This window comes from Kockovaella imperatae (assembly GCF_002102565.1).
Source record: "Kockovaella imperatae strain NRRL Y-17943 chromosome Unknown BD324scaffold_3, whole genome shotgun sequence".
Classification (NCBI taxonomy): Eukaryota; Fungi; Basidiomycota; class Tremellomycetes; order Tremellales; family Cuniculitremaceae; genus Kockovaella; species Kockovaella imperatae.
Window position 1 is genome coordinate 1,065,233 of NW_019028943.1, and position 27,505 is coordinate 1,092,737.

The 27,505-nt window shown below is 51.4% G+C and overlaps 13 protein-coding genes across 13 annotated transcripts; 6 read left to right on the top strand and 7 right to left on the bottom strand.

Moving 5' to 3' along the window:
• The first annotated feature begins 199 nt into the window (after window positions 1-199).
• Window positions 200-2,088, top strand: BD324DRAFT_619048 (Metallo-dependent phosphatase-like protein). The gene is made up of 7 exons (XM_022015115.1): window positions 200-700; window positions 744-858; window positions 898-1,048; window positions 1,085-1,266; window positions 1,322-1,764; window positions 1,807-1,862; window positions 1,905-2,088. The coding sequence occupies exons 1-7, from the start codon at window positions 346-348 to the stop codon at window positions 2,025-2,027; spliced, it is 1,425 nt and encodes a 474-aa protein (XP_021873122.1). The 5' UTR covers window positions 200-345; the 3' UTR covers window positions 2,028-2,088.
• On the bottom strand, window positions 2,086-2,964 carry BD324DRAFT_649343 (hypothetical protein; the record flags this gene model as incomplete). Its single annotated transcript, XM_022017975.1, has 1 exon — window positions 2,086-2,964. The coding sequence occupies one exon, from the start codon at window positions 2,962-2,964 to the stop codon at window positions 2,086-2,088; it is 879 nt and encodes a 292-aa protein (XP_021873123.1).
• A 93-nt stretch (window positions 2,965-3,057) lies between these two features.
• BD324DRAFT_619059 (hypothetical protein) lies at window positions 3,058-6,072 on the top strand. The gene is made up of 15 exons (XM_022015116.1): window positions 3,058-3,301; window positions 3,400-3,698; window positions 3,755-3,808; window positions 3,850-3,965; window positions 4,019-4,160; window positions 4,199-4,261; window positions 4,302-4,649; window positions 4,688-4,811; window positions 4,848-4,978; window positions 5,017-5,257; window positions 5,299-5,376; window positions 5,418-5,558; window positions 5,598-5,703; window positions 5,747-5,876; window positions 5,924-6,072. The coding sequence occupies exons 1-15, from the start codon at window positions 3,226-3,228 to the stop codon at window positions 5,996-5,998; spliced, it is 2,124 nt and encodes a 707-aa protein (XP_021873124.1). The 5' UTR covers window positions 3,058-3,225; the 3' UTR covers window positions 5,999-6,072.
• BD324DRAFT_619061 (cytochrome c oxidase subunit VIb) lies at window positions 6,073-6,764 on the bottom strand. The gene is made up of 7 exons (XM_022015117.1): window positions 6,684-6,764; window positions 6,626-6,635; window positions 6,538-6,557; window positions 6,442-6,477; window positions 6,281-6,381; window positions 6,218-6,225; window positions 6,073-6,166 (listed from the first exon to the last, which is right to left on the bottom strand). The coding sequence occupies exons 1-7, from the start codon at window positions 6,704-6,706 to the stop codon at window positions 6,107-6,109; spliced, it is 258 nt and encodes an 85-aa protein (XP_021873125.1). The 5' UTR covers window positions 6,707-6,764; the 3' UTR covers window positions 6,073-6,106.
• A 148-nt stretch (window positions 6,765-6,912) lies between these two features.
• BD324DRAFT_576689 (hypothetical protein) lies at window positions 6,913-7,621 on the top strand (the record flags this gene model as incomplete). Its single annotated transcript, XM_022013205.1, has 3 exons — window positions 6,913-7,093; window positions 7,140-7,289; window positions 7,341-7,621. 3 exons carry the CDS (start codon window positions 6,913-6,915, stop codon window positions 7,619-7,621), a joined length of 612 nt encoding a protein of 203 aa, XP_021873126.1.
• Window positions 7,621-8,787, top strand: BD324DRAFT_321948 (hypothetical protein). The gene is made up of 3 exons (XM_022012479.1): window positions 7,621-7,807; window positions 7,893-7,981; window positions 8,058-8,787. The coding sequence occupies exons 2-3, from the start codon at window positions 7,897-7,899 to the stop codon at window positions 8,738-8,740; spliced, it is 768 nt and encodes a 255-aa protein (XP_021873127.1). The 5' UTR covers window positions 7,621-7,807; window positions 7,893-7,896; the 3' UTR covers window positions 8,741-8,787.
• A 23-nt stretch (window positions 8,788-8,810) lies between these two features.
• BD324DRAFT_619074 (hypothetical protein) lies at window positions 8,811-11,538 on the bottom strand. The gene is made up of 9 exons (XM_022015118.1): window positions 10,165-11,538; window positions 10,112-10,121; window positions 9,977-10,074; window positions 9,795-9,938; window positions 9,612-9,759; window positions 9,466-9,574; window positions 9,358-9,423; window positions 9,153-9,322; window positions 8,811-9,115 (listed from the first exon to the last, which is right to left on the bottom strand). Exons 1-9 carry the CDS (start codon window positions 11,361-11,363, stop codon window positions 8,834-8,836), a joined length of 2,226 nt encoding a protein of 741 aa, XP_021873128.1. The 5' UTR covers window positions 11,364-11,538; the 3' UTR covers window positions 8,811-8,833.
• Window positions 11,539-12,816: 1,278 nt separating this feature from the next.
• BD324DRAFT_322097 (oligopeptide transporter 2) lies at window positions 12,817-15,904 on the top strand. The gene is made up of 5 exons (XM_022012480.1): window positions 12,817-13,143; window positions 13,223-14,751; window positions 14,810-15,279; window positions 15,341-15,527; window positions 15,582-15,904. The coding sequence occupies exons 1-5, from the start codon at window positions 13,045-13,047 to the stop codon at window positions 15,814-15,816; spliced, it is 2,520 nt and encodes an 839-aa protein (XP_021873129.1). The 5' UTR covers window positions 12,817-13,044; the 3' UTR covers window positions 15,817-15,904.
• Window positions 15,905-15,954: 50 nt separating this feature from the next.
• BD324DRAFT_649349 (Clavaminate synthase-like protein) lies at window positions 15,955-17,395 on the bottom strand (the record flags this gene model as incomplete). The annotated part of the gene is made up of 9 exons (XM_022017976.1): window positions 15,955-15,983; window positions 16,018-16,336; window positions 16,379-16,476; window positions 16,524-16,607; window positions 16,647-16,730; window positions 16,772-16,926; window positions 16,967-17,067; window positions 17,113-17,283; window positions 17,342-17,395. 9 exons carry the CDS (start codon window positions 17,393-17,395, stop codon window positions 15,955-15,957), a joined length of 1,095 nt encoding a protein of 364 aa, XP_021873130.1.
• A 265-nt stretch (window positions 17,396-17,660) lies between these two features.
• Window positions 17,661-19,217, bottom strand: BD324DRAFT_649350 (hypothetical protein; the record flags this gene model as incomplete). The annotated part of the gene is made up of 2 exons (XM_022017977.1): window positions 17,661-18,874; window positions 18,944-19,217. 2 exons carry the CDS (start codon window positions 19,215-19,217, stop codon window positions 17,661-17,663), a joined length of 1,488 nt encoding a protein of 495 aa, XP_021873131.1.
• Window positions 19,218-20,518: 1,301 nt separating this feature from the next.
• Window positions 20,519-22,693, bottom strand: BD324DRAFT_322110 (hypothetical protein). The gene is made up of 12 exons (XM_022012481.1): window positions 22,430-22,693; window positions 22,105-22,375; window positions 21,871-22,058; window positions 21,703-21,799; window positions 21,612-21,666; window positions 21,532-21,561; window positions 21,365-21,492; window positions 21,193-21,323; window positions 20,931-21,135; window positions 20,816-20,888; window positions 20,756-20,767; window positions 20,519-20,625 (listed from the first exon to the last, which is right to left on the bottom strand). The coding sequence occupies exons 1-12, from the start codon at window positions 22,468-22,470 to the stop codon at window positions 20,615-20,617; spliced, it is 1,242 nt and encodes a 413-aa protein (XP_021873132.1). The 5' UTR covers window positions 22,471-22,693; the 3' UTR covers window positions 20,519-20,614.
• A 23-nt stretch (window positions 22,694-22,716) lies between these two features.
• BD324DRAFT_619090 (nucleophile aminohydrolase) lies at window positions 22,717-23,862 on the bottom strand. Its single transcript, XM_022015119.1, has 6 exons — window positions 23,768-23,862; window positions 23,586-23,723; window positions 23,424-23,505; window positions 23,251-23,380; window positions 23,107-23,213; window positions 22,717-23,049 (listed from the first exon to the last, which is right to left on the bottom strand). The coding sequence occupies exons 1-6, from the start codon at window positions 23,827-23,829 to the stop codon at window positions 22,753-22,755; spliced, it is 816 nt and encodes a 271-aa protein (XP_021873133.1). The 5' UTR covers window positions 23,830-23,862; the 3' UTR covers window positions 22,717-22,752.
• A 403-nt stretch (window positions 23,863-24,265) lies between these two features.
• Window positions 24,266-27,448, top strand: BD324DRAFT_598625 (hypothetical protein; the record flags this gene model as incomplete). The annotated part of the gene is made up of 4 exons (XM_022013894.1): window positions 24,266-24,841; window positions 24,879-24,983; window positions 25,025-25,646; window positions 25,695-27,448. The coding sequence occupies 4 exons, from the start codon at window positions 24,266-24,268 to the stop codon at window positions 27,446-27,448; spliced, it is 3,057 nt and encodes a 1,018-aa protein (XP_021873134.1).
• Between the last annotated feature and the right edge of the window lie 57 nt (window positions 27,449-27,505).

Sequence of the window (27,505 nt, forward strand, 5' to 3'; positions counted from 1 at the left end):
CTTTTCCAGTGAACCCCATGCCGGATGTTACCTCCAATGAGTCCAGCTGCTCCCCGGTAAGTCCCCAAGATTGGATACAACACCCTCAAGCACCAATACCGGTCCACATTCAGTAGCGGGACCTCGTTACACATGACGTAATCCTTTTCTGCTTTTGTGTTTTTGGGCAAACGTGCGCCCCAATTTGTCTCTGAAAGCTCCAATAACCAAAATCTGCGACCACGACTCGCCATGTTGATAACCATGGTCTACATCATGGGCAGGTGTCCATAAGACTGACTACTCTGTATCAAACTGGAAGAAAAGACCGCTCGTATCCTATTGGACGGTCAGTATCACCACGCTATGTACGATCAATCGTCGTCAGGACGAGAGGAGACCCGGCCTTCTAAGCATGCGACAATTCCAACTCCCCTACACAGACGCAAGTCATCTCTCATAGATGAGTTGTTGCCACTACCCACATCTACCCCGACTCGACAATCTCTCAGCCTCGGTCAGATTGCACGTCGGACTACATCTGTGGGCATCATCTTCATTTTTCTCCTGTGTATCTCTTTCTTGGCAATCACCACGCATGGGTCACCCTCTCAGAGTTCACATAGTCTCAAAGCGATCTTTGGACTAGGCTATCAAGATGGGATAGTCAGTTGGATCGCAGGAGATCTGGAATCGGAACAACACAAGACCGCCAAGATCGGTGAGCAAGCCCGTTTTAAGGACCCCAGCCTGATAACGATCAGACTTTGAGCAGTACAAAATGATACTCTCATTAAAGGCCAAGGATCTGGACATAACGACGCCGGGAAAACGGCTCGTCTTCATTGGAGATATTCATGGATCTTTCGATCCTCTACAGTGAGGCTGTGTACTAGTCTGAAAGAACTGACCATCCAGGCGCCTTCTCTCTCAGCTGAAATACAATTCTGACCATGACAAGATCATTCACGTGGGCGACCTGGTGGCGAAGGGAGACAAGAATACACAAGTCCTTGAGTGGATGAGACTGCACGAGATCACGGGCGTGCGTGGCAATCATGATCAACCTGTGAGTCAGGCTTTCAGTTTTCAAGCTGAGGCCCAGGTGCTCGAATGGAGGGCGTGGATGGAATGGGCAGGCGGGGACGCCTGGGAAGACTTTGTGGATAGCTTCCAGAGTGATGATGAGCAGGATTTGAGAGCGGACGAGCAGGATCGACTTGAAGCTATGCGAAAAGGATTCCCGAAACATTGGAAGTGGAAGAGTCAGCATTGGAAGATTGCAAGGTGAGGCAGGTGTGCCGAACAAACTTGCTTTGGACGGTACTGATCGACCCCTCAGGGAAATGACTAAAGCCCAATATAAATACCTCGTGGACCTCCCTTTGGCACTTCACATGCCATCTCTCCATTCTATCGTCGTCCACGCTGGAATGCTCCCTCACGATACATACAAATCGACCGAAGATCCATCTCAACCTTTAGTCTCCGCCGCCGAGACGAGTTCGGCGTCTGGGAACGCTGGACGATTAAAGGAAGAACTGGCCTTGCTGTTGAATATTCCGCAGAACAAAGATCCTTGGACGTTGATCAACCTTCGATCCATCTATACCAAGGGCAAAAAGAAGGGCAAGTTGACCAAGAGTACAAAGAAGGGAACTCCTTGGAGCGAAGTGTGGCAAGAGGAAATGAGTCGATGCACGGGAGATGGCGCAAAGGCTCTTCTGAGATCCAAGTTGCCGAACATTGAATGTTCGCCCGTAACGGTGCTGTACGGTCATGCTGGTGAGTTGACACGCCAGGGGCTATTACCTAATCGAATATTAGCCGCTCGTGGTCTCGACATCAAGGACTTCAGCAAGGGCATCGACACAGGATGTGTCGTGAGTTGACAGACACGGACTCGCGGCTTATTCGACTCACAGTACGGACATTCTCTCACCGCGTTGGTCCTGGGCGACACATCTGGACTCGACGGCGAGCCAGTCACTGTCGGTGACCATCAAGGCGTCTTGATCAGTACAGAGTGTAAGAAGGGCGGTATCTAGATCGTAGATCATTTGACATTTGTGTCCATTAATACTTGTAGTTGTGTTGTTGTATCCCCTACTGTCCTTCCCGCTCCTTCGCTGCAATCTCATCCAACTCCCTCTGTCTAGCTTCCAACACCCGCCTGGTCTCCTCTTCTTCTTCTCTCCTACGCTTCATGGCCAACTCTTGTCTCGCTCTAGCCTCCCGTTTCCTCTGCTCCTTCTTCTCATCCTTGCTTCTGGCCTTGTTATCCTCTTGTTCCAATACCTTGTTTTTGAGGGCCGCAGCGACGGTCTTCAGAGGCTGCCAGTGACTCGTGACCACCCTGCCTTTGAACTCGTCGTCTTTCCATTTCTCAGCTGTATCTTCCAATCCCTTATCAAAGAGTCCGACGATGTGTTCCATTCGTTCCGGTAAAGCACGTTTCTTTGACCCCTGTCTCGGTGCAAAGATCAACAAGACTCTGTCCCCTTTCGCCAGGTGATTCTTGGCCTGTGATAATTTCGTTTGTATATCGCCATCGGCAGCACTCCAAGATATTTGAACTTCCTTCTCTTGGATCTGGAGCTTCTTAGCCGTTTTGAGGTCCGCCTCTCGTCTCCTCTCGAAAGCTTGTAAATCAGTTTTGGCAATGACTTTGACGACTGGCGGGTCCTCAGACACGAGTACGACATGGTGTGTCTGTAGGTTCACTGCGGCTCGAATACGATGTAACGGCACCAATCCGTTCAGTCTCCCATCATCATTCACAGTGTGAACTTCGCTATAGGGAATCTCATCGTCTTTGGGTTGGTCGTGCCGGGGCGAAGAGGAAGAAAAAGGTCGCAGACGGAGTGAGCGAGTCGAAGGTCCAGCTTGGGGCGGCGGGAGTACTGGCCGAGGTCCGACGATCCGAGGCGTGATACGGCGGTAGGATAGGTACAGTGCTGATTCGATGAGTCTAGCGGTCGCCATCGTAACAGAGGAAAAGCAGGGGGGCGAACAGATGGGCCAGAGTGTGGTGCTGTAACTCTCGCGCATCATTTCGTCGCTTCCTTCCTGCCATTCGACGTTTCAAAATTCCTCAAGATTTGATTCCGTCGCAGCTGGGCTGGTATACACATATCTGCATCTAATATACCAACCACCACCTCCTTCTAAAGGGCTCTGACAGCTCGGCCGGGTCTCGACTCCTGCTTCTTGCCACTGTGATAGGTACTGAAGACCCGCAACACCATGGAGCACGAAGAGTATGCTCCAAGATCGGGGTCGAGCGAAGACTTTGACCAAATCGCTGGAGCTCGAGAAGAAGGTGAGCGGGAATTATTAGATGTGCTCTCCCCTGAGTCACAGTGGATTCCCTCTTCAGCGTTCACACCAAAGCTGATGCATATCGACTCGACGATACAGACCATACCGTACCCGTCAATGCTTCTGCCTCTTCATCTTCCGCATACCTCTCCACGAACCTCTCTAACCCGGGTCTAGAGAGATCTGGATCGTCCCACTCGGATCAACTATCCTTACAACAACAAGCTCAAAGGCCCGGGCTAGCGGAACAACGGAGGTTCTCATCAGGTATCAGTGGGAATGGCGCAATGAGTGGTGGAGATGGGGGAGGGTATAGCGGATCAATACATGATGGGAAAGATGAGGCGGTTCCAGTCGGCTTTGACGAGGGTGTTTTGAGAGCTCTATGCGACATGGACGTGAGTTCTTTTTGGTGGTGGTGGAGAATCAAAGGACCATTGCCTGATGTTGTCAGGGATCCCTATCACTTTTGGCAGATAGAATAAAGCAGTCCATTGCCTCGTGCAAGGTACGGAGACCAAGTGCGAGTCTATCATTGACGTGGTGCAGCAAGTCGCAGTCTTCTTTCGATCAAGAGCTGAGATTGAGGAAAAATATGCACGGTCGCTTCAAGAACTGTACAGAACGACCGGCGACGTCTACTCCCGGGCAGACTGCAAGGCGGGGTGAGCAGTATGGTGTCGCGTCGCCTGTGACAGCAGCTGATGTTCTCGCCCAGCACATTCGTATCGGCTTACCATTCTGGATTGAGATTGCAAAGTCAAGTCGCGGAGAACAAACTGCGCTTCGCTCAACGTCTGAATGAGATGAGTGATGAGCTACTAGGTCTGGCTAGAGAGGGAGAACGTCTGAGGAAAATGGTGAGTGGTACTATGACATATATAGCTGACATCTGCAGCACAAGGAAAATGGCATGCGGTATCAGGGCATCCTCCAGGAGAGCGAAATGGTCATGGACAAGGTGAGTCGGATTTCCGACATGCAGCTCGCTGAACCTTTAGGCCAAAAGCCGCTTCGACTCCACTGCTGAAGAGCTGGAGCGCGTTCTCGTCGCTAAAGAAGGCGAATCCATGAAAGATTCTGGCATGCGTTCCTCTCCCTCTTCATCATCCACCAATACATCTGGATCTGGAAATCCATCAGGTTCAGGAGGAGGCAAACGGGGACTTGGTAAAGCCATGAAGGGTGGCTTGTTGTTCAAGGGCAAGGGAGCCGGAGCCATGGCGAAGCAAGAAGACGATGTTCGGAGTCGGATGGCCCAGGCCAGCGAGACATTTAGAAAGGCTGTTTTGGAAAGCCAAGCTCTGCGGCAGGAGTATTTCAACTTTCAACAGCCAAAAATTTTGAGGGTGGGTGAAGCCATGCGAGTCACCTTTTGACGATTCAGTTGCTCAAAGAATGTGCCGATGAACTGGATATGGGAACCCAGTACCATCTCACTCGGTTCGCGTTCATGTTCGAATCGTCTATGGTAGCCGAGGCATCCATCATGAGCCCCATGAACGAAGAGGGTGAGAATCACAGGGTGTGTAGTGCTCATTTCGCAGGCTCTGGTCTCAAGGGACTCTACGAGAACATTGACAATCGGACGGATTTCAAGCAGTATATGCAAAACTACGCCGTGGCCAGAGGAAGCAGTCGCGGCCCGAGACGAGACGGACCGTACGAAGAGGGATTCGTGAGTCCTTTTCGAAAGGGTTCACCTGACAGGCGAAGCTTCCAAGGATGCCACCGCATGCTGAGCGTGGATCAACGGACGGCGGTGTACCGGTATCCTCTCAAGCATCCCAGATCACTTCGAATGGGGGCAATCCGAGCACGGAAGGATACCCCGCGTCTGGATTACCTGCGGCTTCCGGAGCGACCTTTGGGGTCGACCTCGGTGAACAACTTGCGCGTGATGGAACCGAGGTGCCGAAAGTGGTCGAAAAGTGTGCCGCTGCCATTGAGGCGTACGGTGAGCGGGTTGATGGGGCGACTAGAGGCTGAGAAAGCCAGGGCTCGACAGTGTGGGCATATACAGATTATCGGGAACAACATCGCGCGTGCAGGCGCTCAAGGCTGCACTGGACAAAGGTAAGCCGACGCGTGAGACGCAATGTAGCTGATAGATCCAGATGTCGGCTCTGTGGATATCATGTCGGATTTATGGTCTGCCGATATCAATGTTGTGTCCGGTGCTCTCAAGCTTTGGTTCAGAGAATTGCCAGAGCCCCTCCTCACGTACGCACTATATCACCAATTTATCGACGCAGCGAGTGAGTAGGACCCTCATATCGAGAGTCTGACGCAGGTAGGGTACGAGAATGATAGACTGAGGCATATCCGATTACACGAGCAAGTCAACGAATTGCCGGATCCAAACTACGCAACGCTCAAGTTTTTCATGGGGCATTTAGACAAGTGAGTCGGGCTACCTCCACTTCATGGACTGAGACCATTGCAGGATACGCAAACAAGGCACTGTGAATCAGATGAGTGCTTCAAACCTTTCCATCGTCTTTGGACCAACGTTGCTCGGTGCTCCGCCACACGAAGGCGGATTGAACCTTGAGCACATGTCCTTCCAGTGCAAGGTGAGCCCTGTGTGATATTTGGCGTTTGATGAACTGACAGTCGTTAGGCTATTGAGACGATCTTGGAAAAATACGCAGAGATCTTTGTAGAAGAAGACGATGGGGTTCCGGCGAGTTCATGAGGGGGACTATTGGGCGGCGCGCATTGGGGGGTTTTTGAAGAGTATTTCTCACATCATGGGTTTTTAAAGAAAGAGATTTGGGCTTCCTATGCATGCACTGTCCACGCTTTAAGGCTTCAAGGAGGCTGGGAAAATGTCATTCTCGATCTGTTCGTCCCACTTTTCGACCTAATAAGGAGTGTCAGGAGATCGTGAAAGGCAACGATCATTGGATCTCACCCATGAAACTGAGTAGAGAATCAGCATATGCAGTCATTGACAAATCTCGGAAGATCGACTCACCGGGACACAGCGAATTGTAGGCCTTCTTGAACTGTTTGCAAGGAGGGAAGTCTTCACCTCGAGCGTTGACACACTTGTGGTAGTCGACAAAGTTTTGCCAGCTTATTGAGTTAGTTGAGCGATAACATATAGGAACTCTGGAAAGGTCCCGATAAACGTACCAATGCTTGGTCTGGTTCTGGTTAGGGAACCGAGCGCTAGAGATGAGAGGTCAGTATCGTGCACGACAAGAGGGGGTTTCGATGGACATGACTCACTCGAATCCGGCGGTCTCGAGCTTTTTTGAAATGTCCCATGTCAATACGATCTTATCCCTCCTCTCGCCAGATCGCGGCAAATACTCACCACGAACTTCCTGCCGATAGGCATCAGTCACCATTCTGAAGCAAGACTTGAGACTTACTTCTTTCCCTCGTCGTCAGACATGGTCGCTTGAATCGAGTATATGCGCAAAGATGAGAGATTGGAGAAGGAGAATTCGAGGCTAGGAGGCCCCGATGATTCCCAGTCCAGTAGTCCGTCACAGGCGAAAAGCTAATCGGTGGGGTCATATAAAAAGAACGGGTGACACCTTATAGTGGCGATCTCTCTCGCCCTGCACCTCATTATTAACCCATACCTGATCCCTTACGATGAGCTCTTCACGACCACTGGACAACGTCAACCCTACGATCTTTGCTCCCACTAGTGCATCATCATCATCTCGTAGACCCAAAAATGCCAGAGCACTGCTATGGAACGACGCCCTGGACAACTACGAGTTGGATTCGAGCGAAGAGGAGAGAGAGGAGATTGACTCGCAAGAGATTTTCGGTGCGCCTCGCTTCTCAGTCAGCAATGTATGGCTTACCGGTACCAGATCTCCTGAGGTCAATCACTGATCCTGAACATCCTGTATCATTGGAGCAATTACGAGTCGTGAATCCGGAGGACATCCATGTCGCTGGTAACAGGGTTCTCGTATGGTTGACACCGACAATCCCGCATTGTTCCATGTCCACGTTGATTGGTGGGGGGGGGGACTTTCAGCCAGTCGAGTTGTGTACTGATCATTCCCCAGGTCTCTCACTCCGAGTACGCCTTTTGCGCGCACTTCCGCCCCGTTTCCGAGTCGACATCCGGATCAAACCTGGTACTCACCAGTCTGAACACGCGGTGAACAAGCAGTTGAATGACAAGGAACGAGTTCAAGCAGCATTAGAGAATCAACACCTTTTACAAGTAGTCGAAGGATGCCTCGCTACGGCTTCACAGCGTGGTATGCCGAGCTTGGAAGTCAAAGCGGAGGAAGAGCAAGGATCAAAACCTGCTGCGAGGGGTACCATGCCGTGGGTCGCATGAAAGTTGGGCCGGGCCCCTTCTCTCGTTTCCGAAATTTGTTGCCGGAATGAATCTGTGTATTTCGTGGTGACAATATTGGTTTTGCTCCCTTCATCTTCCATCCATCATATAGATACGCCATGCGAGGCTCCAATCTCCTGAGAGCCGTTAGCTCTTCCTCCTCGAGTCGCGTCATCGCCACTGAAGGTGCAGGTAGCTCTCGTCCACCGCGACAAGCAGAAGCGAGGAAGAATACATTGGAGAGTGGAAGAAGTACTCGAAACTTGCTTGTCGGGATGCCTAGGACGTCCAAACGTTGTGATGTGCTTAGGACCTTGAAGGATTTAGGCGCTGTGGACAAGAACTTTCCCCTGACCAAGAGTGAGGTTCTCTCTCTGGTTCCCACTGTGCAATCGTCCGTCCAAAAAAAATGGGTGTGCTGACAGACCTTAACCAGTCACTTCCCCGCCGGCTTCCCTCCCTCGTCATGTCAAACCGTTCAAAGGTTTCCACGTTGAATTCCCCAGCGGCGGTGAAGCCTTCAAAGCATTCGACATTCTATCCAAGAATCCCACATTCTCCTCTCGCTCGGCAGACCTTCAATTGCTCGATAGTAATGCCTCCATCTACTTTGGACAGATGATGACCTCGACTCAGGTAGAGATTCGTAAAATCAATTTGAGATTAGATACCTCTTCGCCCACGTTCTATTTCAACAAGGAATGGATGACTAAACCGGGATGCGAAGGCAGACGAGTCACGATCACTGGAATGCCTACTGGTGTGCCTTTCAGATTCGTCAGGGATATCGTCTTGGATAGATACTTTGCGCTCGGGACTTCGAGGGATTTCAATGACGATACCATTGCTCAAAGGGTGGTTAAGAATCAAAGAGAATTCGAAGATCCTATGGAGGGGGGCTCAGATGGAGTGCAGCAGGTACCATCGTGCGTTCCTTTTGTTTTTTGTTGGCCTCTCATTTGGAAAATAACCCTGTACAGGTCACTGGTATGCTCCCGCTTCGTGGTATCCTTCAAATCCGTCGAAAGCGCTTCTCGGGCAGCCCGACAGCTCAACATGACCAGATACACCAACAGAAGTGGTGCTCGATACCTTATCAGAGCCTCTGTGGTATGGTAATCGCCAACAACCAACTATGCATGAAAGCCATCGAGCCAGAGATGAACTGGACAACTTCATACACTCAGGTGGTGGCTTTTCTGCAACATGATATCAAGCTTTCTTTTTTTTGGCCTTTTTGGCCCCAAACTCTTGTTGCTTGATCTTGAGCACTCGCTCTGCGTCGAAATCTCTTCCCAGCCACCGAGCGACAATCAGCGGCTTGGGATCATCGCCCCGGTCCGGTCGATTGAGGTCTGGATGGAGACCCCGAGGTCGAGCATTGACTGCGTGAATGAATTCCGGGTGTCGGGTGAGGTATTCCTCGATCGGAACAAACGATCGCTTCTTGATGAGCACGTCGGCGACTCGTTCTCGAACCAGCGGCATGGTTCCCTAGGCATCAGCCGCTGCTTCTAATACAATGACTCACGCCGGAGACGACCCAGAGATGCTCGCATTGAGGCAACTTCTGCCCTTCGTCGTTCATTTTATTCCGAAGATATTGAACTTTGGTGATCATCTCGCCTACGGACAGAGCTGTGCTGTCTTCGCCGTCCGCGCCTTCGAACGGTACCAAGGTGGAAATGAGGAGTGATCCCTCTATCCGTCAGTCGGCGCTGAGCGAGTCGACCCACGTTCCATATCCCATTCTCCTCCCCACATGCCAATGAGATCCGATCCAGGCGGAATGACAACGTCCGCTGCGAGTGTCAGAAGATTCCGAGCTCAACTGGTCGACTCACTGTGCGTCACGTTGGCCAAGACTGTACTGTGGTCGGACCGATCTTCTTTCGCGTACTCTTCTTCCAGATCTACCGTCTTGACGCTCCGTCGAGGCTTGGCATGCGCCCACTGCAAGTGAGCTAAGCAGCCTATGACATGGACTCACAATGAGACTGAGGACCCGCTTGAATCTTTTCTCGTCGGCCCCCTGAGCGCGGATCATGGCTTCTCTAGAAGGCCAGTTCCGGGCGATCACAGCTTCCACATCGCTATAGCTCTGCAAAGGATTGACCACACCTGGTGGCAGATCGATCCTAGAAATGAGTAAGCTCCGACGAAGTTGACTCACTCGAGCATCTCTGGCACAGCCAGCCTTGCAAGAGTCTTCTCGTTCCACATGCTCTGGCATCGATTAAGCACTTCTTTCAACAGCTCAGGTGTGAAGTCTGTGGGTGTGACGTGCACGCCGATCTCTCGATGCCGATCTCCGACCCTGCAAGTCAGCAGCCTGTAGACGAAGTTCATGCTCACCGATTGTGGGATAGGCTGCATGTCTTGCGCCCGGGTTGGAAGACTTGCTTCATCCTCCATTTGCCAATACCAATGCGAGAGCCTCCGCCTCCGCCGCACTGGATTATCAGCCTGTCGAAGCGATCTACAACTTACGTCGGTACACCTGAAGCGGAGAGTCAGCCTCGAATCATCGGACTTTTGCTCACCTTTGATATTTTGCATCGCATGATGCACAAACAATTTCTAGCATGCCGAGCATGGATTCTCCATCCCGGGTCATTTGGCCTGTGGCGATGGATCTTTGACAGACGTCGCAAAACACCCTTCGATCGATCGCCTTGTGTTCTTCGTCATCAACTTCGAGAGAGACTCTGAACCTTTTGCGTATATCCAAGGTGACGAGACCCGTCTTATCTGTGGAATCAGCCGAAGCGATGGGTTGACAAGTTGCACATTTGAGCAAGAATGTGATTGGGTTCGGGACGTCTGATACGGAGGTACGTAGGATGGCTCTGAGGATTGGCTTGAAGCATACGGAGCAAGTGGTAGAATCCTCGATGATTGCCTTGCGAGCAGATTTTTTAGGTCGTTTTGAGGGTTCGTCTTGGTTATCTGAGCCCGCAGGTGAGGAGAACCGCCGCTTAATGGGAGAAGATTGCACAGGGGGAGGTTGCACAGCGGGGAAGACCATCTGTGTTGGGTCCATAGTCTGTAGTGATGGTTCCTGAGATCCAGGTAGCATGGCCAGGAAATTATCGAGATGGAACTCTTGCAATAGGCTGTCCACGTCGAATTGGACGTCTGGAATCGGAGCTACTGTATCTTCTTCTAGCGGTCGAGCATGATTGACGAACGGATAAGATCCCGATACAAAGGTTGGGTGACCAGGCTCAGCGACTGTAGGGGCAGGCAGACGAGCCTCGAGAGGAGTAGGACCCGCTGTAGATCCTGTGACAGACCTAAATCTTGCAAGTTCAAGTTCAGCTTCCTTTTCCTTCCGTCTTGCATTGGCGATCTCCAATTCCAGCTCCTTGGTACGAAGTTTTACCAACTCAGTAAAGACGGTCACCTGTCCAGGGTCATTATGCGGTAGAGTCTGTAACATTTGGCGAATACGGGCGCCCAGGGATACCTCGGAGAAGGTCGATTTATCTGTCGAATGAGAAGGCTCAATCACATTCGGTGCGACCCCAGGGTCAGCCGTCGGTGGTATCGTCAAGCCGGGCTGATTGCCGTTCACCACTTGCGGCTCGATAATCCTAGCTCTATGCGTCTGTCGCGAGTTTGGCATCGAGTACACGCCAACATTAGGCCCATGAAATTCGGTATCCGGTGCGAACCATGTTGAAGATTGCTGATGGCGCCGAAGCTCCTCCGCACTCATGGATGCCAGGGTGGGATTCATGGTGGATTCGAAGAGACCTTACCACGATCAAGTCATGTGAGGTATATGCAGAATATGGAGCACGGCATGGAAAGCATCAGATAGCTAGCTCAAGGCATATCGAGCACGGTCTCGAATCGTTCATTATTCTCGGTTAATCATGACTCTCACTGTGGAGCCCCACGCTGGGTTTGGCATACAAAGCGAAGCAAGGTATTCTGACATTCTCGCTCCGAGCCTTCGAATTGTGCATGCAAAACGGTCAGCAGCCACACGTAGTCGCCCATCAGCACCCATGTCATCAGGGATGGTCACACGAAAGCATTTCTACTGATGAGTACCTGAGTCTGACCTGGACTTCCCGTCCAAAAACGTCCACGCTTTGATGACTCGTCTAGCCCTGGACTTTGAGACTAGGGCGGATTGTGCACTTGGAACGGTACAAGGCACAGTCTACCTGAGTCGCTACTAGACAACGGAAGGCGCAAATGGCAAATCTGTCGGACGCTCGACTCGATTGTTAACCGGATCAAGGTCAGCATTCGCCACCCGGTACCCCGTCAGACAATCCAGTCAGACATTCAAAAATTTGGTAAGCACAACACGCAGCAGCAGTCTCGGAACAGCCGACCATTCCACTTGAGTCAGTCACCCTCGAAATTTTGATCCGATCCTCGCCTTCATGACCCCGTCTCCGCCCCGGACCTTTATCGGACCTGTTGTGCTCCAAGAGGAAAAGGCCTCATTATTTAGAATGTTCTGATAACCCTCATGACATATACCATATGCTCCACAACGGCTAATTAAACCTTCTCATTGGACAAACAACCCTTCTCAGACGTCGTCGTCGGTCTGAGCTGTCTCTCTTATCTCCTCAGAGTCTGAGGGATGTCTGAGAGAAATTCAACCAAAAAAAAAAATCAAAGCTCGATTTTCATTTTTCGTGCTTTGTGAGAGTTTCTTGACCAATTGAATAATGGCCTCTGAGGGGTTCCCGAGTAACCCATGCCCGATACATGTGTTCCACTTGGTAAAAGTGCTGCCGCCTTCCCTTCTGGCCGCCGCCTCCCCGGATCATAGGCGTCAAAGTGGCGCCCCTCAACCCTTGCACAATTTCTCAATGACAGAGCAAAATTTTTCATGCCCGCAACAGCCGAAATGCTCCATTAGGAAAGAAAGACCGAGTTCACAAAGATGTACGCAAGCGGGCAAGGTGTTCAAAATAGAAGATGAAAGACAATTATAGCACCCTCGTATCAGCCCGTTCAGGTTTCCAGGTTTCCAAAGTCCTCTGCTCGAGACCCGACGATCAAAGTTAAGAGGCATATCAACTGAGAGAAACCAACCTATGGGTCCGGCGGTGGAGGGGCAAGGTTGACTCCTGCCGGATTACCCAATCTGGGCAGACCCGACTGGACCGATAGCAAGGGAAAGAAATCGTACATATATTCAGGACTCGAATGCCCCCCTTGTCCCAACTTTTTCGTCCCCTCCACCGTTGAACAACACAGGCAATCGATTTCAAGATGTCTGCTCAAGAGCTTGAACCGGCTCATGATGAGAAAAACAACTACGACGAAAAGGCTTTGACTGCCACCAATGCCAATGTTGTGGCAGGTGGCGAGATCGATGTCCTCTCCGAAGCAGAGGAAGTCGATGTCAAGCAGTGAGTCACGAGACGGGGACAAGTAAGGGGGCCACGATGACTGACAAGGTTCCAAGGGAGCTCGAAATCTTCGACTATGAAATCGCAGATCTCGAGGAGAAGCTTTCGTCCATGACTATGGAACATGCTCACGCTGTAAGTTTTTTCTTATCCGAGATCCCATCATCATCACAACAAGGGATTCTTGTTGACGACGCCTCTTTTTTTCCTCCAGATCGCCCTGGAGCTGTACAAGATGCACAAGCACGATCAGCTTTTCCCTCAGGATGCTCTCGACAAGCTCGAGGATTTCTGCAACAGCTACGATGAAATCGCCGCCAACCCTCGACAGAATGCTCGACTTATCAGGGAGATCAAGATCGAGTGTCTCCTCTCGACAGAGAACTCGCCATATCTAGAAGTGCGAGCCAACGTCGAACCGACCGACGACCCTACCCTTCCAGCCCTCACTTTCCGAGTGATGGTGATTGGAACTATCTTTGCCGTCGCCGGTTCGTTCATCGACACCTTGTTCGCTTTCCGAAACCCCCCAATTTACGTAGGAACCAGTGTCGGTCAATTGCTCGCCTACCCCATGGGCAAGTTCCTCGCTCGAGTCCTCCCCCGAGGCGAGTTCTCTGCCTTTGGACGAAAGTGGGGCTTCAACCCCGGTCCTTTCAACCGAAAAGAACACATGCTTATCACCATCATGTGCAATGTGTCCATGACCTCACCCTACACTGTCGATATCGTTCCAGTCCAATACTTGCCTCAATTCTTCGACCAGTCATTCGCCTACTCGCGAGGCTACCAGTACTTGAACACCCTCGGAACCAATATGGTCGGATATGGATTTGCCGGTCTGACCCGTCGATTCTTGGTCTGGCCTGCGTTCGCTGTCTGGCCCGGTACTATGAACAACTTGGCGCTTATTCGAGCTTTCCACACTGAGACCAACGAGCCTGTTCGAGGACCGTTTGGCCGAATGTACACCTGGTCTCGAGAGAAGTTCTTCCTCATCGCCGCACTCGCCATGGCCGTCTATTTCTGGTTCCCCGGTTACATTTGGCAATCCTTGTCTTACTTCTCTTGGATCACTTGGATCGCGCCCAAGAACGTCAACCTCGACGCTGTTTGTGGATTTGCAGGTGGAATGGGTTTCAACCCATGGCCTTCATGGGACTGGAACATTGCTCAGACTTGGTTGACTCCGTTGACCATCCCAATGTTCACTGCCGGAAACATTGCCATTTCCACCATCATTGCCAACCTTATGGTCCTCGGATTCTGGTACGGCAACGCTTGGGACACTGGATATTTGCAGATCAATCAGCCCGACACATTCGACAACACTGGAGGACTGTACAACGTCACTAGAATTCTGCGTGATGCCAAACTTGACCCCGCCGCCATGGAGGAGTATTCTCAACCCTACATGTCTGCCGGTACTATCGGTGCCTACATCGGTTACTTTATCATGTACGCTGCCACTGTTGTCTACGTTCCCCTTTTCCACCGACATCAAGTCGCTCGTGCCTTCAAGGGATTCTGGAAGGCAGTCAGATCCTCCTTCCGACGTGGCGCCTCTGATGAGGATGACGCTCTGGATGAGGATGTGCACGCCCGATTGATGAAGAAGTACCGTGATGTTCCTGAATGGGTCTACATGTGTGTCCTCTTGATCTTTGCCGCTATCGGTATGGTTGGTGTCGGTATCTACCCGGACAACACCTCTCCCGTCGTCATGGTGTTCGGAATCATTATGTGAGTTCGCAGCAGTTGAGCAATGTAGACCCCCAAGAAACTGACCAAGATATTCCAGGTGTTTGATCACCATTCTGCCAGTCGGTCTTGTCCAATGCGTGACCGGATTGCCCGTCCCAACCAACGTCATCTCCGAATTCATCGGTGGTGCTCTCGTATCTGGAAACGCCAACTCGCTCATGTACTTCAAGACTTACGGATACATCTCATGTTACCAGGCTTTGTCATTCTCCAATGACTTGAAGCTTGCCCACTACTCCAAGATTCCCCCTTGGCACACCTTCATTGCTCAGATGTGGGCAACCTTCCTCTACTGTATCGTTTCGGCCTCCATCTTCAACTTTGCCATGAGCTTCAAGGGTATTTGCACCCGAGATGCCGACTTCAACTTCACTTGCCCTGGACAAGAACAATACTTCACTGCCTCCGTCTTCTGGGGTACCCTCGGACCCCACAACTTGTTTGGAAAGGGCAAGAGATACAACATGATGTTGCTTGGATTCCCAGTCGGTGTCGCCTTGGTTTTGGGTGAGTTTCTTTGCAGCGCCATAGCGCCACAAAAAGGTACCCAACTGACCCATATCTTTAGTCTACTGGGCTCTTCGAAAGAAGTTTCCCCGATGGGCTTCTCTCCGACAGATCCACCCTATCATGTTGACTCAAGGTCCCGTCTACTTCCTTGCACCTTACAACGTGTCATACATGCTTCCCTTCTTCTACGTCACCTACGCATCGTTCAAGCTCATCCGACCTCGATACACTCAGTTCTGGGCCAAGTGAGTCATCGGAACGTGCTTCTCAATTCGATTCATGCGCTGATTGTCCATCAGGTACAATTATGTCCTTGCCGCCGCTTTCCCAACTGGTATCGCCTTCACTGGTGTGATCATCTTCTTTGCCCTTGAAGTTCCCAAGGGAGGAATCTCGCTCAACTGGTGGGGTAACCTTGTGGAATTCAACAACCCTGTGTCGTGTGAATCGGCTGGTGGATGCCCACGATTGGACATCCCTGCTGACCCCGGATACTTTGGACCTCCTCTTGGCACGTTCAGTGTCTCTGCTTAGATTCTCTGTAGTCTTAGTGCATCGTACCGGAGACCAATTCAAACTGTTTTATAGTTGGGTGGCGAATGCAACCGTCGTCTTCCATAATCGACCCGAGAGAATCAGTCCGTTTCTGAGGTGGACATTGAAACTTGTCATTCAACCGAAGTGAGGCACCTCTACGCCCGCTGGACCATCAGCAATGGAGTGGACGTTTCTCACCAATGACCTCCACCAGTCTCTGTCCTTCGCCCCAATCCTGCTTGTAAACATTCGACTTTCCGACCTTGGCGACGCGAGCTCTTGAGAATTCTCTCGCCGTGATGGTCTTGTCGTGCTCAAAGTGTGCCTTCACACCTGCATCGCGAAGGACCGGTGATTGAGTTAACAGATTTGGGCGGACTTGGTCATTGGGTATGGAGAAGTAGAATACGCCGCATCGGATATGATTCCTTTGGTCTGCAGGAGGAGCGACCACGCGATGATTGGCCGCTTTGAAGTATCCACCAGTCCACCATTCCATCATGATTCCACAGTTAATCTGAGGTCAGTCAGCGTGTATCGCTGTAAAAGGGAAATTCACGATGATCCCGCCTGGGGTATGGCGAGTATATCGCCAGACACCTTGGTCGTCTCGGACCTGGAGAGACGCCATAGGCTGAGAGAAGACCATCGTGACGGCTGACGATTCAGCGAACAATCTGTCAGGGAAGGCCACACATACATACCACCATGGTCTTGATGACCTTTTAGCCAAACACCACCGATCTTCTTCTCGTCTTCGGGATCATGCTCGTCATAGAATGTCATATCTGCATGATTCAGCCATCATCGAATGTGCACATTCTCACATCTGAACCACGCATCATCGAGCGCTTCATACCTGTGCATGGCGACAAATGTGTCGCTGGGTATTGCCAGTGCGAGAGCAAAGACTCAAAACGGTCAATATCCAGTCAATATGCTTGGAACTCACGCCGAAAGACCTTGAACAAGATGTTCTCGTGGACGATCCTGCAGAACTCCTTTGTTTCTTCGAGGAACGGCTGCATGACTGCTGGGAATTCTTGCGTCTTCATGTCCCTCTGCCAGTTAAACTGTTCAATCTGATCCTTGACGCCATTTTGCATCCTGACCATTGTTAGCTTTTGTCCATTGAACCTTTTCTTACTCGTAATACTGCCTCAGCTTGAAACCCCTATATACCCCATCCTTGTCCATATGACCTTGAAGTCGGCATTTCTCCTCGAGCGACGTTTCTTCAATGACGGTCTAAAAGAGACCACTTCAGAATGTCAAGCGATGGAAATCACGTACGTAGCCGATGTCGACCTGTCTCGAAATGTCCGCTTCTGAGAGAGCGTGACCTGTCAGAACGAGGAATCCATCTGTCGTCATCGCGTCTCTGAGCTCTTCTGCGAGTCTAGCCTGCTCCTCTGGCCCATCATCCCATCGCGAGATGTTGATCTCTGTCAGATCGGCATAGGGCTGGCGAAAGGTAGTCAAAAACACCACCTCTTCCCCCTATTGTGACTGTTCGACTTACTATGTCGAGCTTGGACTCTGCTACGGGAGTGAAGTGGGTTGGCTCCAACTTCATAGCGCTGCTTGGCCGTCTGACAACGTTTCAGGAGAGATGGCACAGTTACCGGTTTTCAGCCGATATCGCGGAACTGAGACTCATCCGGAAATGATCGGACAGATCCGACGAGGCTATGTTCGTTGGCGATCAAATCATTCATGCAAGATATACATGTCGACGTGACGGACAGCAGCGACAATTGGATGGCGAATGGCTGTACAAGACAAAAATAACATGCGGATTTCGTGCGCAGTGAACCTGAATCTAGATCTCGGTATGTGCCTCATGGAGTTCGAGTCCTTCCAAACAGTCGTTTCCAAACACCCTTCTTCTTACCCACGGACCCGTTGGACTGGGTCGTAGTGGTGTCATCACCATCTCCGACCACTTTGACAGGCTGTACGGCATTTTCCGTCGTTGTCTCAGTGTTCTCGGCGGATCCTGAGGTGCTCGAACTCGAGGACATGGCCGCATGGTCGAGTTCAGGCGTTTCGAGACCAACCTCCCGCTGTTGAGAGCTATAACCAGATGGACTGGTGGGCTGCGTGATAGTGTACAATGCTGGTCCCTTTGAGCTGAATCGTGAAGCTGCAGACGATGGGCGTTGCAGTCTTGGTCGAGCATCTTCTAATGGTGGCATCGAAACGTCGGCACAGGATTTCCACCTCGATACCAGAGCTGAAGCACGCAAGGGCGAGAGACCATTGAACATGAGTACATTGGCTCCTGAGAAATTTTGAGCGATGGGTCCAGATGCCAATTCGACCACTGGTGTGCGCCAAATTGAAGAATGCACAGCAAGCGCTCGAAGATCTCTCCTGGCTCCATGGGCGATATTCGAGGAGAAGGATATGAGGTAGTCTTCGATCACGTGTGGGACAGCTCCAGTGACACCAGATGGCATGACGTGAAGCAAGAGAGTCGGCAGATCCGACATTGAGTCTGGATTCGCCATGAGAATGGGCCAGATACCAGTGGTGATCACCATGGTCTGATGCAGCATTTCCTGCATGGCTCTTTGCTGGCCGAGCGAAGGCGAGTGGAGGAAATTGATGACTGCGTCGAAGAGGACGGGTGTTGATAGGACGGCCAGAGGTGGTCTACTGTCAGACTTGGTCTGTCGACGACCTGGAATGGACACGTCTGAGCCTGATCGAGGCAAGGTTGACGCAGACCCAGAGTAGAGAGACATGCGCTTGAACGATGGTGATGGCGAATCGGCTCGACCAAGAGACAATGAAGACATCCTACGGTTCGATTTTGCCCTCCTGTTACGATAGCTTTGTGCAATGTTCTGTGCTTCTTTGAGGAGGGCGGCAGTCACATTGCCATCTGTGTTAGGACTGAATGTTCGAACGATGGGTCGTATTGGCTTGGCATCGGAGCCCTTGAGAAGAGCTTGGATATTCGGATCAGGTGTTGGGGTACCAATGAGTAGCAATGTATCTTGGTAAATGTCGTCGTAGAGAAGAGGTGAAAGCGATTCAGGAGTTGGTTCTAAGTAGGTCAAAGGTCAGGTCGCCTGATCAACCCCCACAAGCTCCAATGAAATGCTGATCCACTCACGACCTAGAATCAAGACTATGCGGTCCCTCGATTTCCATTCATCAGCTCCTTCACGAGTTGTCACAGCATTGACTGTCCATTCGTGACTGATCATCGAAACAGGTCGACCGTCTGACGCATCTCTCGATTTTCCTTTGTAACTTGAATGTCTTGGTTGAAGCGAAGGAGGCAACTTCCAGATGGGACTGATGGTTCCATCTTCTGACACTGCGTCCAATGGTGGAGGTGTCGTGGTGAGCGTCGGAAGCGGTGAGCGCTGCCTCACGCTAGTCATGTTGCGAAGGAAAGGAAGGAACAGGGAGCAACAGATAGCCCTCTGTTGCTGGAGTGAAGATTGAAGAACTGGGGTGGTGATACTCGGGAAACCCCTTTGCCAGGTGATATATTTTTTTTGGGATCGAACGGCGGCGGATTAAAGGGGAAAAATACGTCACGGGGCACGGGGGCAAAGTAAGTGAGTGGTTGTCACCGCCAACCGGTTATGCAGCTCGAAGTGTATGTATGCAGGATGATGATGGTGGTGGTGGTAGTAGTTTCGTTGTTCGACAAGAGGTGTGTGGATGCCCCTTCTTGGATGATCAGGTATGAAGAAAGCGGGGGAAGATGTGCTCTCTATCTGATCACCGAAGCCGTCTTCCTTTTTTGCTAGAACGTCGCACCATCCCCCATATATCCAATTCCCTATTCCCTATTCCCTCCCCTTGTGTCTCGTTAATGATATCGGCAAATGGGGGCATTCAAAAAAGAAGAATTCCCTTGAACTTTCTCTCTCTCTCTGTCCATGTCCAGATGTCTATAAATAAAGTGTAGCGAACAGAGAAAGAGATAGCGACGTCGCTGATTTGCACGAATGCCCCTGTCCCGAGACGAGAGCGGCAGGATCTTGAGACGGGTGGCGTTGCGAACGAAGCCTGGTTCCCAGATATCAGGGATGAGCAAGCAATAAGGGCACCGACGGGGAGGGAAAGGGGCTCGCTCGCTCGATTGCATTTCAGATGTCACCATCTTACATACATCATTACCTAATAGTGTTCATAGAATCATTCCTTCGGTCGTCAGTTGTACATGGGCTGTGCTAAGCTAGAACATGTGGCAATGATCACAGTGTTGAAGCTTAAAAAAAGGGATCTAGATCTACGAGAAAGAAAAACCGGTTGGGACTCCGCATCGTTCATCATTCATCTCACCCTCCATGATGGCGGACATTGAGTGGGAATACCAAGATACTGGATCCAACCTGTGCTGATGGCGGAACCGTTCGGTGGTGGCTGGAGAGGCTGAATGCCCACAACTGCACCCTTGCAGAACAGTCTCCCAGGCTCAATTGGCTGAATCCGGCCTCACAGCAAGCGTGAGTGAAGGATATAAATAGGGTTTCCCTGTGGTGGGTCGAAGGCGGGCGATTGAACAATATCTATCCCTTTTCCCTGTATTCATGACGCGGCACATTCTAAGATCTCTATGCTCTAAGGTGTGCATCAAGCAGTGAGGAAAGCCAATTCCTTCATCGCTTGAGCACTGCCTCCGGTCCGACGGTCCACTTCCAACAGGTCCCCGACTTCCTCCACACGCTGTCTGAGTGCTGAGATGAGATCTTGACCCTCCTCCCCAAAGACGCTATGCAGCTCTTTCTTCAGCGCTTCTGTCGTACCTTCGACAATGACGCCATTTCTAGCGACTGGCTTGCCGATGTTGTATCCTGACATATGAGCCTAGTTGATAGGAACCGCTCACCGTCTCGGATCTGCAATAGCTCTCGTGCCACGCCGAGCTTGTCGACTTCATTCGCAATGTACGGCTGATCGTATCCGCATGGCCATTGGACTGAGAATGTCAGTCAGTCAGTCAGTCTTATCTTCAGCTGGCACCCACTCATTGGCACTTTGAACAACATTGCCTCCATTGCACTGTTACTTCCTCCATGGGTCACGAACAACTTGGTGGCCTGCACAACTGTCAGTCTTCTTATCGTTGCGCTGTCCTATACCTTGTGACTGAGGATGGCCCTTTGAGGAGCCCAAGTGACAAACAGACCCTTATCTAAACCCTGTCCGACCCGCGATCGAAGCATAGTCTTGATCTCGGCCGGGGCATTCCCTTCCGCGATGATATACCTTGAGCCAATTTCTTCGAATACATCGAGCAGAGTTCCGATCTGGTCAAGGCTGGGCGCGTATAGCACCGAGCCAAAGCTACAGCGGGGTATCGGATAAATGTTGCCATGGTGTAAAAGGCCAAGAGTGGCTCACCTGATGTAAATGACACTGCGCTCTGGGGACGAGTCCAGATACTCTTTGCACTCGCCCTGCTTCGCCTCGACAGACCATTCATCCCGTACAACGGGAGGCAGCTGAGGTCCAACTTGGTAGACGTGCTTAAACTGCAGCTGTCAGCCGCATGTATTCCTTACGTCTGACTCACGTGTCGGTCGAGATCCGCTTGTGCCTCTTCGCCAAGTCCTTTTGGCCACGATACGATAAAGGCGTCCGTGTATGAATGAAAGAGTCCGATCATCCTGGCGACCATGGGGCCAAAATTGAGCATCGACTCTGGGTACAATGAGTTCAAGAGTGCCGGCACAAGCCCACCTTTGGCCACAGGGCACGTCTCGTAGAAGTCTGAGCACAGAACTCAATGGGCGGACCGACAACAGTCTCGTGTAACTCACGAACCGGCCACAGCCCAGGTACATCGTCCTTGATATCTGAGTTGTTGAGGATATGCTGCAGGGTCAGCTCGTTATACACGGATCCAATTACCTCCGCCGCAAGCTCTTGGAACTTTTTGCTATCACCTGCAGCTCCGTCTGCGGCCAAAGCGAGTCGTCGATGATAGTCGCCGTTGAGCGGGAGAAAGCTGGGCTAGCTGAGCGAGAATTGCTGCCAGAAGGGGGACAAGGGGAGGGGGGGGGGGGGGAATCGACCTACAATAAGAGAAACGCCGAATCATAAGGGCAGGAATTGATCAATCTTGGTGCCTTCCCAGTCAACTCGCTGACCTGTTGCTTGACCTTGTTGGACCAAATGATGAGCGTCACATCGCTGATGATGATATCGTATGGCAAGTCATGAGGAATGACCTGCTCGCCGGTGATGGGATCCGTCATGCTCTCCCGCTACACCTTGGTTAGCTATAGAGGACACTCGTCAAGTCGAACTCACTTTGACGATAGCATCTGTGAAAGGGTATAGCTGAGCTTGACATTCTTCTCTGAATCCCCCGTGTGGGTTCCACATGCCTCCCACTTCGACCTGTTCATCGGTACCGTAATGAATGGTTCGAAGTCTATCGCCAGACACGGCGTCGTATTGAGCCATCTCCAGAGCCACCGCCTTGGATCGTTTAGCAGGAATGAGCATCGTCACATGAAGGTCTGGGTTCAGTTGAAGGAGCGAGTTGGTCAATGCGATCTGAGTCCGGACATGAGCCCATCTGAAGATGGGGTCTGTCAGAGCCCAGTACCGTATGGAGGGAAGGGAATCTCACGATGGGTAGGTCACTACGAGGTAGTGGGTGGCCTTGGTCATCTCAGCGTTTAGAAGACGGTAGCGTATGAAGCAGAGATCTCATCGCTTGAACTCGCCCTTTCCCTCCTATGTTACGGTGTTGTCATGGTCCAATACCTTTGCACTAGTAGATCTCGGCCATGGAAAAAATCCCGTCGACCGATCGACCGAGAAACCCGACGATGTCGTTTTGCCGCTATGGCTGTGATAGCCTAGACAAGAATGGCTGGGAAGCACTGAGAAGGGCAACGAAGACGCGTCTCGAGACTCGGCCATCCGGTTCATACATTGCATGCTGCTTTCTTAATCTCTCTTCAAGGGCAGAGAGACTAAAAACGTTCTCTCACTCCCTCCTTCACCCAACGCTCCGAGCTCTTGAACCTGCATATTTTTGATGAGGTTGTCTGACCCCACCAAATCATCCGTTGTCCTTCCCTTCTTCATGACGACGTATAGCTCGAGACCATCACCTACGGCGATCTCTCGCTCAGTGGCAGACGTGAAGGAATCAATGACGAGTCCCAGGACAGTGGAGAGGGGTAAACGGCCTGGGACAAAAGGTTCAGCGCCTGGTGCTGGAGTCTGATTGCGGAAATAAATCTAGATGCAGAGCATTCAGCAAACCTGGCTCGTCGAGAAGCCTGTGGGACTACCCACTTGGTTGTCGAGGAAAGGCTGGATCAGAGATTGAGCCGCTCCTGCCGCTCGACACGCTTCTCGCTCATAACTGCCAATGGGGTCGAATGAATAAACCGCGCCGGTCCCTAGACCATTCAGCTGCGTCCAGATGGCAGAACTCACCGTCCTCGTCTATTCCACCGAGAATGACATAGGCAAAGTAAGGGAAGAATCGATTGCCATAGAGCATAGTCTGAGTCAATCTAGCGATCGCCTTGATCGACATTTGCTTTTGATGAGCGTGCTCGTACCACTGGGCAAAAGTCAGCGAGACTTCACATCAGATAGTGTCCCACCTCTAGCCTCTGCTTGATACGTTTGACAAAATTGTTCCCGTCCGCTGCAAATCCATTGGTAGCGATGACACATCTGTCAGTGCTATGTGGTGTATCAGCGATCGAGCAGATGGAGGGTTTGATCCGGTATCAGATCTGGCAGACGCCATCTCGACGACTCACAGCTGCCAGACCTTTCTCGCGTATCGTGTCTGGATACTGTATCCTTCAGACTGTCTCGTGTCACCAGCAATGACCGTAAAGTCTGCACCCGCAATGGCAAGGATGCTACCTCCATTCTCAGAGTACGGGTTGAATGCGCTGACATGGAGTGAGCACTCGGGGGTCTCGTCATACAAGCTCACTGTTGTTTATCCGCAGCCATTGTTGGATCTGCATACATCGGTGGAGGGGCAAACAAAGCCATGGTGTCGTGATAGTCGTTCAACGAGCAAGCACACCCCGACTGGATGATTCAAAGCATCAGTCGCGCAACGCAAGCGATTGTATAGCCACGTGGCTCAATTTATTGGCTCCCCCCCCCCTTTTTTGAGAACCCCCTCGCGTTTCATCCGAGGCAAACAATTGTTGTGTTTTGGACAATGTTGACCTCGAGCACGCTTGACGGACGACGGAGGACAAACAATGAAGCATCCTCGACACAGGACGAAACGTCTTCTTCAAGCTCTCCAACGCTTTCACAGCATGATGCATGGGATTGGGGTGTTTGCCACTGACTGGCTACGTTCTTTCTTTCTGTCTCTCCCTCTCTTACATCCTTGACCTTGTTCATTCATACTCACCGGTTGAGCAGTTTCTCACACACATCTTCTTCGCAGGACAGAGTCCTCCTTGCTTCCCACATGTCATCCCATCTAGCCCCAAAGCCATGGATCGAGCCGTTCTCACCTGACCATCGACCCCCGTTTGATCGGTATCACTCTTCAAACACTCTCCCTGCAACACCTCGAACGCCATTTGAACGGTCCGCCAGCAGCTCCAACCCTGCTCAGATACATTACTCCACGACCCGACTCAGACCCTACCTCACTCTACCAGCACGGCTTTTCTTACTGTTCCTCACACCTGGTGTTCTCCCTCTCATCTTGACCATTTGTCACTTGTTTCAAAACCGCTCGTCTACGGCTTCTTTGGCGGACAATCTCCGATCTTCCCTCTTATCAGCCTGTGATGGGATAGCACGGGGTGCCGCCTCGCTTCAGTCGATGCCGAGGTACCTCGCCCTGCAGACGAACCAGGAGGTCGTTAGGGCCGCTCAAGCGAGTATACTCGGAGTAGGACTTATGCTGGTGTACAGCGTGACGATCATCGAGACCGTCGTGACGTTCATGGTGGATACGTATCGAAGTATGTTACTGTGTACGATCGAGCTGGCAGTCAGGGGATCATTGGAGCTCCTCATAGGGACAGTCAAGACTGTGAGTCATCGAATACTTGAACTCAAGCTGACATCAGATTTCCGATGGGATCACCTCGTCATTGAATAGCATCCGAACGAACATTCAGAACGACATTTCATCGGCCAATGCAGTCATTCAATCGGCAGCAGACAAAATCAACGTGAGCTTCTTGACGCGCCAGGCGTGAGCTAATACATGTAGAGCGTGACCAGCAAGCTTAACATCAACATCAACGTGCCTCAATTCTCTGTGCCCTCGCTCGACGCCATTCAGAATGTACAGGTTCCAACGACCTTTGAAGATTCATTGATCAAGCTCAACTCCTCTTTACCAAGTCTAGTCGAGCTCAAGCAAAAGCTCGACGACATCATCTCGGTGCCTTTCGAAGCGCTCAAGAATGAGATCAACGAGACTCGGATCGAGATTGCAGCCTCCTTCAACGCCTCTGCGCTCCCTGTGCCTTCATTACGACAACTCTCCGCAGATGGGACCGCTAGCTTGAGAGAACAGCTCTGTGGGGATCTTGATACGTCTCTCATCGACGAAACTGCCAATGCGCTGCACAAGCTGTCGACTGTGGCCATCGGTCTCATGTTTCTGTTCCTCGTCCTCATCTGGGCGCTGTTATTTTTTTGGGAATGGCGAAAATGGACAGCGCTCAAGGATACTGTCGAGACATTGGAATACGAATGGCAAAGGGATAAGAGAGATCCTTGGCGTGCCGTTGCGATCGTCGAACACCCTATGCTGGAGCGATACGGTGGTAGAGTCTTTGACAGATTCAGAACGGGAAGAACGGCAGAGACCAATCTCAGATGGTATCGTGAGTCCGAAAAGTATGGGAAAGCCCTCCGCTGACACCAAGTGAAAGTTGCGTGGCTCGCCCATCCGACATGTCTTGCTCTCCTTCTCGTGTCATTGTTCGGCTTTCTCACCATACAATTCCAACTTCTCGCCTTGGATGCTATCAAATCCCACGCAAGGGACAATGCCAACTCGACCGTGGCAGCGTCGACCCAATCGCTCGCATCAAAGCTCAATTCGTACGCCCTCGAGTCGTCCCAAGAGTACGCCGATAACTTCAATACGGCCATCTTGGCTCATCAAGACAGGATCAACAATGAACTCTTTGGCGCTTGGCTCAATACGACTGCAGTCACGCTCAATTCGACCCTCGTCGAATTTTACAGTGACGTGGAGAATGTACTCAACGTCACGTTCGGCGGGACGATCATCTACGGACCGATCAATACGTTCATGTACTGTATTCTCGGATCGAAAATCACAAACTTGGAAAAAGGTCTCACTTGGATCTCTGAACATGCTTATATCACCCTCCCGACCCTGCCTCCCGACGTGCTGCTCCTCTCCAATTCTTCAATGAACGAAATGGCTCAGCCTATCGCTGCTGCGGCAGTCGGGTCAGGAGGCGATGGATCAGATCAAGGACTGGTCGGATCATTGATCCAACATTTTGAAACTGCCCTCATCTACGAGCGAAACTTTTACGCCATCCTCCTAGGTTTATGGCTGGGCTTTGTCCTTGTCGGTCTAGTCGTCGTTCTGTGGAATTGTGGCGCGAGAGAAAGTTATCACGAAGCGACATCTGGAATAAGTTGGTGGCCTAATGGGCGATCGCCATCGAACACACCAAGAGCTGCCCACACGGTCCCTCGAATCGTAGAGCCAAGGGAGGAAAAATCATTCTTCCACCCTGACAGGCCTTCCGCACCTTCACGAAGTGCCACGTCAAGGCTGTGCTCGCTTGTAGCACCTGGTCAAGCCTTCCTCAGCTTATCTCGATGGAATTCGACCGATCACGTCCAGTTGCCGAGCAACAAGACCGCCAATATGGTCCATACCCCTTTCGAGAAGAACGCCCATGACAAGCCGGCGGATGGAGATCAAGAGGACTTCACCAATCCTCCTCAGTTCTGGCTATCCAAGTGGAATCGAGCGAGGCAGAGTGCCATGTCATTTTTACCGAGTCGTGGTCAAAGACATGGCGAAGCAATAGCTAGGGCCGCAGCGACGCGGAATCCCGCTTTCAGTCCGAGCCATCATCCCAACCACAGTGGGCAGACGGACGAATACGGCGAATCTGCATCCTGGAGTATGCTGGACTCTCCGACGCGAGGTCGGGCTTTGGACGGAGTAGAAGGTGATGGTGGAAGATACCCCGTCATTCGATCTTTGACGCGACCTACCGACTCTGACCACATGACCTATCCTCGTCGTTTATCTCGCGCACCGACCGTCCAAGGAGGTGATCTGGCCCCATTCGACAGGGATCCTCTGCCTCCCGTGCCAAAGCACGATTCTATCGATTATCTGGACAGCGATGATGAGGATGAAGAAGAGCGATTCAACGACAGAAGCCCCTTACGCGAGTCTTACCCTTCTTACATGTACTCGTTGGATCATGATGATAAAAGGCAAGAGTTCTTATCACCAGGGTCGAGCTCCGTTGCGTCCTTACCAAACGATGCGCAGGTGGAAAGCGTGAGCAAAGTTCATACTGGGACTGCTGCCCTGGCATCTATCATAGAGTCGATGAAGGAGAAACAGCGAGGTGATCCATTCAGAACACCTTTTGATGATCCGATGAGAGGCGGAAGAATATAGTCAGCGCGGAATACCTTGTACAAATGCCAAGTTTCGAATGCAGAGATTGTAATAACA